Source organism: Pholcus phalangioides, unplaced genomic scaffold (genome assembly GCF_987345545.1).
Source record: "Pholcus phalangioides strain wild (caught in Gottingen) unplaced genomic scaffold, Ppha-v1.0 ptg000003l_1, whole genome shotgun sequence".
Taxonomy (NCBI): Eukaryota; Metazoa; Arthropoda; class Arachnida; order Araneae; family Pholcidae; genus Pholcus; species Pholcus phalangioides.
In genome coordinates, this window is record NW_028301596.1 from 34,258,153 (window position 1) to 34,270,525 (window position 12,373).

A 12,373-nucleotide genomic window follows, 5' to 3' on the forward strand; every position below is an offset into this window, starting at 1 on the left:
GAATACAAATGTTAACAAAAGTCCTTGACTTGTCAAAAAAGCAGTGCACACATAACCTACTTTTGAGCATTCTTCTGATCATTGTAGAAACTTCATGAACACTCCACAAGTGAAAATATAACGTTTAGGATTTGCTTAGAACACCAAATGCCAAAATGTTCTCAAAATATGCAATGCCTTTATTTGAAAAATATAAGAAACTTGTGTATTGCTTTTTTGAGAGCACACGATCGCATGAACTTTTGTTACCTAATAAGAGATCATAGAAATTGCTATGAATAATAAATTTTGTAAAACTTATCATGAAGCTTATTATATGGAGTTTAGATGATTTTCATACTCTCTAAAGAAGAGAATAAGTTTAAATCAAAACACAGATAAAATTACATTTGAAGTGGTTTTAACTTTGAATAATTGCAAAATCTGACTTTGAACTAAGTTATTATTCACAAATATACAACATTTACAGAAATTGCAGCTAGTTTCAGAGTGAATCACACAAATATAAAAGAAAATCGACGCCCTGTTTTACCGGTGCAAAATTCAAAATATACGTAATTCTCTACATTTTTATTTGAAATTTACCATATAAATCTATAGAAATTTCGGAAAATAAAAATTGGGTCGGTTTACTACAGTTATAGAGATTATGAGGTGTATAACGATTTCTTTTTGAATATTTCTTTAATTTCTGTGAAATAAACCTAGAAAGGATAAGAGATGAATGAAAACATACTTATATCAGACATTGAAATCATTTCACATGATCATTTGTGAGAAGTTTCCTCATGAAAACATGAAAATGTTTTTATTTATTTATTCGTAAAATGGTCAATGTAACAGACCCTTTCAGCAATGTTCACGGCAACTATGGTACCTTAACATTGCTTTTTAAACATTTTTGTAATGGAACCTGAGTAACGTAAAACAATGCTCAAATTTGGCATGTTAATTCTATCGCATCAGTGTTACACTACCTATTATGATTGTATAAGTATGAACACTTAATAAATTTGATAAAACAAGTGGATTTCGTTGTCATCAGATTGTAAAATAGTTAAGAAGAATTTTTTTTTCTATTTGCAAAAATATATCCCGTTCACCACAGATTCTATTTCAATTCATCCTTTTTCCGGAAAAATTCCTATTTTTGAAACTCCTTTCGTATAAGAATAAAAAAAAAATACCCATGAAAATGTGTCATAAATACCGATTATGTCTTTATTTCACAGCAGTTGTATCATTTCGAGATTTAGTTCAAAAAACTTCCTCACAATATGTATTGGAATAGGATCCCTGTTGTTTTCGCATCACTGTGTGACCACTGCGTACTTTTTCTTTTATATTTGAATACATCTTCATAGACAATAATTTTGAATCTCGCGACTTTTTTATTTCTCATTTTTTCAACGTTTCTTTTTTGACACGTAACGTGCTTTTGAGAGGATACCGTGACATCGTAATGTTTGGGCTGGAACATGGAAAATGAACGAAACACTTCGAATACCTTTTATTTACTCATTTTCGTACTCAAAGAAAGAAAAAAAAATGGAGTGTTTTCTGTTTGGTGCTCGTATATATTCAGAACAAGTTTGCATGCATTCTTTGTATGTGAAATAAAAACCATAAAAAAAAAAAAACTGGAACGTTAATACAAACAAAGGCAATAGGCTTCACACGTAAATGATCAAAAAATTATACGTTGTACACATATAATTTAAGAAAAAAAAAAAGTGAATGCAATGTTTGTTTAAAAATGCTAACAGAAATTACATAGCTTTCAAATTATTATTGCATTTAGTTTTTTTTTTTCAAAGCGGCTTTGGCCGTATATTTGCGTTTTGCGTGTCAGCGTCACTTTTTTTTTTGTCGACCATAATGATGACCGGGCTTTTGTGATGAAAAAGCAATTACGATTCGATATTTTCACCTATTTTTTTCTAAACACATGCACACGCAATCTGTACTAATCAGTGTTTTATGTATACTTTTTCTCTCACTGATAATAATAACATAAACACACATTATTTATATACCAGTGTTTTTTTTACCTTTTAACAGCTGCGGACCGGTTAAAGCAGTTGAATAATTTTGCAGACCAGAGGAAATGTGAAATATAATTTGTGGATCAGCAGGAAAATATAAATGAATGGGAGGAAAAATAATTTGTGTACCGACACACACACACAGCGCGCGCACGCAAACAAATGATGCCTACACATAATTTGTGGACTAGCAAAAGTAGGAGGAATAATTTGAGAACTGAAAAAAAATAAATAAGTGAAAGAAATAATTTGCGGGCCGGCAAAAGATAAATAATTAGGAGAGATAATTTGCAGACTGGAAGAAATTAAATAAATGAAATAAATAATTTGAGAACGTACACACTAAAACAAACAACGTAAACGGGAGAATTTGCAGACCGGCAAAAGTAGGACAAATCTTTGAAAAGAAACAAAACAAATCTTTTGAAAAGCAAAAAATAAATACATATTATATAAATAATTTACGGACGAGAAACAAAAACCAAAGAGAGTGGCGTCTTAACTGGGCACACCTGGGCACGGCCCAGGAGACCTCAAAAGCAGAGGGACCCTCATAAAAACGAGATCTGGTAAACATTTTCGAGAGTGAGCATGTAAAATGGCGGAGAAGCATTTTCAGATAGGGCCCTCAGAAAAATTAGTTTGCCCGGGGTCCTACGATGCTCTTAAGACGGCCCTGACTGGAAGAAACTAACTAAATGGGATAAGTAATTTGAGGACCGACGAAAACAAACACCGTAAACGGAAGAAGTAATTTGCAGACTGACGAAAAAATACCCCGTAAAAGGGAGAAATAATTTTCAGACCGGCAAAAGTAGGACAAATAATTTGAGGAGTAGCAAAAAATAAATGCATAGTTTGAAATGCTCTCTATATGAACATGCAAAAATATAAATAAATAGGAGAAAAATAATTTGCGGACTATAGAAAAATTAATGGGAGTAAATAATTCGCATACCCACTGACGGCTAAGACAAATAAAAACCAATAAGAGATACTGTATTATTTAAATAAAGCCAAAATTGTGGCTATTGAAATTGGTCGAAATATTTCGCGGACCGTTCTGAAATTCTCATGGACCGGCACCGCTTCGCGAACCAGTGGTTGAAGGACACTGCTTTATGCTATAGAATATTTTTTTATTCGGTTGTATTAAAAAATATAGTCATTCCAGTTGCTGTATAACCGGGTTCTTGAGAATATTGTGAGAAAATTAGTTTTTCATTGAATAATAATTTAAGAATGGATATAATGAGTATGGACTTGTAATTGTGGATGAAATGCATTTTCATGATGGTTGTATAAATGCTCTGTGTTTGTTGCAACTGTAGTCAATAATGTTACTTTATGTTGCAGGGACCGCCACCACCAGCAGGCCAGCCATTTAAATTCACCGTCGCCGAAACTTGTGATCGAATTAAGGAAGAGTTCAGCTTCTTACAGGCACAGTACCACAGGTATGAGAAATATTTATTTTGTTATTCGTACTGAAATGTCTTTTGCTATTTGTATGTACAGTGTATCATCACTTTTCATTTGTATGATTTTGTGTACATGTTGATTATATAATATTAGTATTGTGTACTTTGAGATTCTTAAATGCTTTTCTCGTGCATTTAGGAGTTTTAGATTAAGCCGTTATTGATATATTGATCATTATCTTTCATCAAAACTACATTGATTCTGAAAAAACCGTACTACTGTATTTTCCTGTGTATAATCCGTGGATTTTTTTACATGTTGAAAAAACACCGGTAGTTCTTAATGCGTATTAGTGAAGTTTTTCTCCGAGGGACTGGATTAAAATGATAAAAATTAATTTAGAAAAAAAAAAAGTTTGAAGACTTATAGATGGGAGTAGAAAAGATGACTTTTTTTAGAGCTTGGCTAATTACCTCGTATATTCCTTCATAGTTCATTAACGGTAAATGAAATTTGCATATGTGAATTATATGCTGCTGTGTAGATTATACACAATGATATTTTTTTCTTAAAAGTAGTGTGGATTGTAATAGCGCGGGGATAATATGACAAAAACTGCGATGTTTATAATTTCGTAAAAAAAGAAAGATTCTAATTATCTTTCCATCTTTTTTGGGTTTTCACTCGAATATTTAATTTTTTTGTGTGTGTATACAATCTCCCTGGTGGCGCATAATCCGCATATCTAAATTATATTCACCAATAGTGAAACGATCTGTAAAGAAAGGGATTGGTGGTTACGTTTCTGTAGAAAAAATGTCGATTTTTTTACTCGCATGTATAAGGCAAAAATGGTTAAAAATGTACTACTTTACAAACTAATTCCTTAAAATATTTGTCTTTATTCCACCCTATCAGGAAAAGAAAACAGCGTATAATGTGCAGCGGTATGTAATTAAAATGCACCAATGTATGAATCTTTCTTATTCAGCGTATTATCTGCGGATTGAACGTAGGAAAATAATAATGATGAATAATATTTAACTTGAGGTTAAATGGGGGAATATAGTATGTTCAAGAGAGTTATGAAGTATTTACCATGACATATGCAGTGAATCAATTCTGACAGTGCCAGAAGAGAAAAATTAGCCACACGTACATGTAAAAAATCCGGGGCATTGGTTTTGGACATCTCGAGAAAATGTTTATGCTTTTTGAGTCTAAAAGTATCAATTTTATAATAATTGGAGATTTCACAAAGATGTTCTCATAGTCAGAGTTGTGTAAAGAATCATAGCAGTTTCTGGACAGCCTTTTGGCATAATCCATGATTGTTTCAATTTTAGTATCCTTGTGTATATTCTTATTTCTGATGAACCGGGGGGGGGGGGACCTGGTTAAACTTCGGAGTGTTACGTTTTGGACACGTTGAAGAGAAATAAATAATATTATGCTTTCTAGCATGCATCCAGGTAGAAGCTGCGTAAAGTAATGTAGGATGTATAATCAATTTATGAATTTATGCAAAACGAGTTTGTTATTGATAGAAAAAAGGCCATATTACTCCTGCAAATTTTGCGAACGAAAGACGTTTATCGAAAATTACACCAAGGTATTTATGTGTATCAGATGGATGAATAATCTTTCCTTGAACGTTTATGAATGCAATTGTGGTGGGGGCTCAATTTTTCCAGTTGCCCACATGAAAACAGTTTTTCTGAGCATTCAATTGGGCCCGTTCAACTTTTTGGACCATCTCCTGAAGATTTGATAAGGCTTTCTTTGCCTTTTTATCAGTACAAATTGTGGTAATATCATCAGCATGAAAAAAAGTTGTGGTAATTCCTTTTGATGCCACTGGAAAATCATGCATGCCCAAATTATGAAGCGGAGGGCCAAGGACGAGCAATTGAGGTCCTTGTAGGTCCAGGATTAGCTGTGGTATCGTTTATCTGGACTCGAAAAATACGCGGCAAGATATTGTTTGGCAAATTTAATAGTGCAGAATGGTAAGTTTAGGCAAATATAAGCTTAAATATATATCAAACCACCATGCCAAATTCTGTCATAAGATTTTGCCATATCGAAGAACTCAATTGTTGCAGTTTCGCCGTAAATTCTGGCTGTTTGTAAGCATTCAACAATCCTTAAAATTTGGATTGTTGTAGAGTGCTGTTTCCGGAAACTGTGTTGTTCAACTCCAAGAATATTGTTTTCCTCAGTGATATTAACCAGGCGAAATGTCACAATCCTTTCAAGAAGCTTTCAAGAGAAGCTGAGCAAGGAGACTAAACCCCAATTTTGTGGGTATTACAGATTTTAGCCTGTTTTTTGTAGTCTTTATTACAGCATATTTCTAAACATTTGAAAATGACGTAATTCTAAAGTGTATTAAAAATTTTGACCAAGTAATTGTTAATATTTCTGGGCGATGCTTTAAGAACGTTATTTGTAATACGATCAGACCCAGGAGCTTTCTTACTTTTAAGATTTTTGATGAGGTTTGCCCCTTTTATTTCTGTGGTAAGAGTAAATGAGGATACACCTGTCATCGGTGGGATGTTGCTGTAATTCTCGAAAAATTATTCAACCCTCTGGATATACTGTTGGGAGGGGGGGCGGTTATCCCATGTGTAAATTGTTGTTCGTAGGTGTCTGCGAAAATTTTGACATTCTCTGTGTCTGTAGATACTAGGCCATTAGGTCCCTGTATTGATGGCATACGAGAAGACTTGGGTTTGTATTCCATAAATTCCATAAATTTTGTATAGAGAACCATTTTCTCAGCTTGCTTCCGCTAGAAAGTTGTGTTCAGTTACAAGAGTTTTAATTGAATGTGTAACTCTTGGCGTTTAAGAACTTTATATCGTTCGTGGAATACTAGATTCAGTGTGCGTTGTCATTTGCGGTGCATACCATTCTTTTTCCTGATATCCAATTGGGCAGCCTTGAAAAGACAATTCTCGAGTCGAGCTATTTGCAGCATAAGTGATTTCATCAGTTAAAAAATTTAGAGATTTTCTCTTCAACACATTGTACTCCACTGTCAAGTACAACACGAGGAATAAAATTACTTAATTGCTGAATTGCTGTTTGACAAGTGGCCAGTTTGTTATTCAATTTTTACTACCGAAAGGAACTGAAAAGTCTATTTCTAGCAAAATAGGGTCATGGTCTGACGAAAGTATAGGACGGACATAAATGGGCATGGGACTCAATAGATTCCGGATAATATATAAAATTGATTTTCTGTCTCTTTTTTGTGTTCTCTGTACAAATCTACAATTTTAGACCTATCGTCGCCAAATTTTGCATATATGGCAAATGGGACGCGACTTGAACTTGCTAGGCTTCTTTAAAAGTTCGTCAGAGCTGAGCAAATGCCCAAAACGGGTAAAAAAAATGTCGGGCAACAGTGGTTCCTGGGCCTGAACAATGACTTTTGGAATGTTTACTTTGGTTGCCGTGGCTTCCTTACAGTGCGTTTCAGACATTTATATACCTTTACAATGTTTTGTCACTTTTTCAATCCTCCCAGTAAATGAAGAAAACCCTTGCGGCGCCAGGTATTATATCCAGTACAGTATATTAATGGACATGGAGTTTACGAATGAAATTTTTCGTGAAATATATCATACATATTTTTATGAAAAATATTATACAGTTAGAAATTCAGGAAAACGTCAATCCGGTTGATTCAAGCTCGAGAATCTATTGCTTTTCAAACTTAAGTATAGACTAAACGAATGAGACGTTTCTTGATAGAGAGACAGCATCGTTAATATGAGAGATTTAATTAAATGATTAAATTATATGATACATCAGAGACCCATCGGGAGCGCACTTTCTTGCATGCGTCCGGTCTCACACTTCGACATCGAATGATACTAAAATGATAGTACCGCTACATGGCAGGTGTCTTTCTGCTACGCACCTACATCTAAAGAGCAGGTGGTATTCGCTAACATTCGGCCACCCTGCTACAAGAACGTCCTCGTTCACATGATACATTATTTTGCACAGCACAATTTTTCTGGAGTATATCAACAAATACACTAATTGCAAAAATAAATTATGGAAACTATAAAATACGATACACAATATAAATGTCAAAATATAACAAAGTACAAAAATTAGTAAACACACATAATATGAATTGAAGTCAGAAAATAATGACAGTTCTCTTATAGTTCATAGTCTTTCAAATATGATGGCAATTTTCTCGCCCTTTTAGGACGGTTCACTCTGTTTGAATCATTGTCAGGATCGCAATATTCCTCTCTCGGTGTACATGCATTTGATACATGATTATCGTTGATTTGTTTCACTTCACCATCATCATCGTCATTGAGCTCTGAGTCAATAACTTGATCTTCATCGTCAACAAGATGGAATAGTTTCATCTGAGATGCATGGGCTGTTGTTGTATAATTTTGTCGTCTTCCTCGCCCTTGACCACTTTGACGAAAATCAGTGATCTTATATGTGTCTGATGGCAGTATTCCAGCAACCACCATTGGACCTCGGTACTTTGCTTGTGTTTTGGTGCTTACTCCGGTCTGCTCTGGTAACCGTCGTACCACTATCACATCACCAATAGAATATTTAAAAGCAACGCTGTGATGAGCATCGTACATCTCTTTCATTTTCTCTTTTGAGTCCAGAATATTTTCTCGAGCTTGATCACGCAATTTGTTTGGTGACTCATATTCGGAAGACGTTGGCAATAATTCCGGTGGGAAGTAACCGGGTCTTTCGGGTTTGTACCCATGCAGAAGTTCAAAAGGGGACTTGCCTGTGGACTTACTGGGTGCCCAATTTATTGATCTTTGCACTTCAGGCAATACTCGATCCCAATCCCTATGCGACTCAGTTTTAACAGACGAGGTTATCATAGGTATAAGAACTCTGTTTATACGCTCGACTTGACCATTTGCTTGTGGCCTTTGACTACAGATAAGTGTATGTCTGATTCCATGCAATTTACAGTAATCTTCAAATGCTTTTGACGTGAAGCAGGTTCCTCGATCAGTTATAACACGATGGGGAGTTCCATAATCATTGATGAATTCATCAAAGTACTTGAGTACACTTTTCGTGGAGCAATTAGGACACGGTCGTAAACGAACAAATTTCGTGAAGTTATCAATAATGACCAAAAGTTCTTTGTTGCGATGAGAACTGGATATCAATGGTCCTAGGAAATCCATGTGAATAATTTCAAACGGTCTTTTACCTGGGAGTATAGGGTTCAATTTCCCTTGTTTCTTTCCTGACGGTGCTTTTGTAAATGCACAGACCACACACTGTCTCACATGTTGTTTGACGTAGCTCACCATTTTTGGAAACCAAAAATGTTCTCTGATCATCTGTACTACTTTTTCTGCACCATAATGACCTGAAAAGTCATGATATTTCACAGCAAGGTATTTTCTCATGGTTCGTGGCATCACAAACAACTTTCGTTGCTTGGAATTAATTTCTTCGATGCGATATAGTATACCTTCATTCAACTCATAGTTATCAATAGTAGATTTATCATGATTAGTACGTTTAGATACTGGCTTCTTGAGAACGGAAATAATTTTCTGCAATTCTTTGTCCTGAGACTGAATAAGAGAAACTCTATCTCTTTCGTTGGAAATGTAAAATGCCTTGGGATTTACATTAAATTCGCTTGGACTGTTAGAATGAATCCCGTAATACGATGTATTTTCGCATTCTTCCACAGGTGAACGACTGAGAGCATCGACGTGCGTCATATTCTTTCCAGGACAATGTTTCACCTCATAATCAAATTCGCTAAGTTGTTCAGCCCATCTCGCAATTTGAGGCTTAATATTTCGTTGAGTGTTCAAGTATATGATAGCAGAACAGTCGGTAACAAGCGTAAATTTCAAGCCAAGAAGTAACGGTCGAAGTCGCGTCATTGACCATACAACAGCAATGAGTTCAAGACGACTGGAGTGGTACTTTTCTTCATTAGGATGAGTTCTACGACTCACACAGTACACCAGCCTTAGATTGTTGCTATTGTCACGTTGAAGTAGCATACCTGCTAATCCAACCGCACTTGCATCAGTGTGCAATTCTGTTTTATCACGAGGATCGAATAACTTTAACACCGGTTGTGATACTAGTTTTTCTCGCAATATCGCAAAAGCATTTTGTTGTTCATCATTCCATTCAAATAACTGATTGTTCCTAAGTAAACGGTTAAGAGGAAATGCTATGATAGCATAACGTTCTATGAAGCGCCGAAAGAAACCAGTCAAACCCAAAAATCGTCGTAGTTCTTCTTTAGTCTTGGGAACTGGATACTCAGCTATAGCAACTAATTTCCTTGGCCCAGGCTTCAATCCCTCTCTGTTTACCACGAAACCAAGATATTCCACTTCAGGCATACAAAATTCACATTTGGATAGTTTCAATGTCACCCCAGCTGTTTGCAGTTTTTCCAGAACCTTTTTCAATTTTACCATCATGTCATCGAAATCATATGCGCCAAAAAATATATCATCAACAAAACATGTTACAGTGTTCCACAATAGATTACCCAAAGCAACAGACATCGCACGCTGAAAAACTGGAGGCCCATTTGCTAATCCAAAAAATAAACGAGTTGGCTCGAAATGCCCATCAGGTGTTGTAAACGCAGCTTTACGTGATGATTCATCATCCATTGGGATCTGGTTGAATCCTTGACATGCATCGAGAATGCAAAACATGCTAAATCCTGAAAGACGGTCAAGTAAATCATCAAGACATGGAAGGGGAAATTTATCTTTCACGGTTTGAGCATTTAACTGCCTGTAATCAATCACCATTCTGTATTCACCAGTCTTTTTGGGAACAAGTAGTACTGGACTACTGTACTCCGATATACTATCTCGTATAATTCCTTGATCTTTCATTTCAGTTGTAATTTTTCGCAGTATTTGTCTTTCATAATGTGAAGCACGGTATGGAGATCGTGCTACCGGTTTGCTTCCTGGAATTTCATTTATGTGCATCACAGCTGTATTGATGCATCCGATTTCGTCAGGTTCTTTCGCAAAACATGAACGATAATCATTAAGTAATTCGCACAGCCTATTTTTTTCTTGTTCCTTTATGACATCGCCGACTTTAATTTCTTCACAAATAATAGGTTGCCTATTGCTTGTGATTGCTTTTGCAACCATAACATCAGAAACATCAACACTGGAATCAGGCTCGCTATTCTCATCATGCCAGAATCCACGCAAAATACCTCTATTTTTCTCTATTGGTATTTGGCATACCTCCTCGACCTGAATTTTACACAATCTATCAAACTCATCGATATTAAGGAACTGTGACTTTCCTTCTTTCCGTATCAAGATTAATTCCGGTGAATCGATAACATTATTACCAATGAGTACATTTGGTCCCTCAAAAGTATCGTCTTTTACTATATAGAATGTAATACTTCTCATTACTACATTATCTATGGCGACATTCACTTCTGTAATTCCTAGAGGTTTACTAAGACCACCAATACCTCTAATAGGAGAAATAACCTCATTACGAACGTCGGCGTTTACCCTTTGAGCAAAATTTTGTTTCATCATAGATATGTCAGCACCTGTATCTACAACAGCTTCAGTTTCAACCTCATTGATACGAACAGTTTTGTTGTGAGAAGGAATGTTTATTTTCGGCATGAACATAGCTGTGTTCACCAGAAGATTTTTTGGTTTTGTTGAACAATCTTTGGTACCATGACCCTCTTTTTTACAAGATGTACAGAACTTCACCCTTTTTGGTTTAGGACAATCTCTGGAAAAATGTCCCTTCTGGTAACAGTTATAACACGCATTATGGTCTGCAGGTTTACCAGTATCAATGTCCTTTCGCCAATGATAATCTTCTTTCTGTGGTTTGTTTTTGTTAAATTTTTCTCGAGTCAAGTTTTGAGTTGGCGGTCTAGAGCCTTTTGAATATTCATTATTATACACTTTTTTACAAGTGCTCATGACCACACTTTCATATTCATCAAGCATTTCTGTCAACTTTACCACGGTTGTGATTTTTGACCATTCATCAATGAAATGATTACGAACATCTGTATTCACACTACGTTTTAGTTGATCGGTCACGATAAGTTCTTTTAGCCCCTCGAAATCTTTTATTCCCAATCCGCTTATCCATTCCTCGAAATAATTTCTCAATTCGAAACCAAAGTCCTTCCACGTAATTTCCGAACTTTTCTTGTGGTTATTGAAAAGCTGACGGAATTGTTCAGGGCACAATTTGAATCGTCTCAACAGAAGTTTCTTAACATAGTCATATTCAGCAGCTTCCTGCTCAGGTTCTCTGGCAATGAGAGCAACAATTTCTGATGGTAATACACTAATGAGATGCGTAACCCAATGTTCTTTCGGGATGGACATGATCTTAGCCTGACGCTCAAAAGAGGTCATAAATAAGCTAATATCATTCTTCATATCAAATTTTGGGATCAATTTATGAAGATCTACTTTAAATGAACTATCATTTTCCCTCGCTAGACCCCCACCAATTGAACTTAGAGACAGTTCTAACCGTTTCTTTTCCAATTCCAATTCCATCCTTTTCATTTCCATTTCATCCTGACGCTTTCTCATCTCCATGTCATTTTGACGCTTCCTTTCCTCGCGCTCATCAATCTCTCGTTGTATTCTAGTTTCTATAACGGTATCGACAAGGACCCTAACAAATTCTTCCTCATAATTCTTCGAGTTTAGAATTAATAGTTTTAAATCAGCAACTTTAAAATCGGGATCAACTGTTTCCCCAAGCTCCTCGGCGAGAATTTTCAAGTCACCTTTTCTCGCTTTCGCTAAGAATGACATCTTGCAATATTAAAAGAAAATAATAATAATAAAAGAAAAGAAAATGACCAG

General features: G+C 35.5%; 1 protein-coding gene across 6 annotated transcripts in view; it reads left to right on the forward strand.

Annotated features, from left to right (window-relative positions):
• LOC149088447 (transducin-like enhancer protein 4) overlaps positions 1 to 12,373 on the forward strand; it is a 307,412-nt gene that overhangs the window by 26,412 nt on the left and 268,627 nt on the right. For all 6 annotated transcript variants that reach the window (XM_089247536.1, XM_089247540.1, XM_089247539.1 and 3 more), the window contains one exon: positions 3,402 to 3,502. In XM_089247536.1, the coding sequence (XP_089103662.1) occupies positions 3,402 to 3,502 (101 nt within the window). The remainder of the gene's footprint in view (positions 1 to 3,401; positions 3,503 to 12,373) is intronic.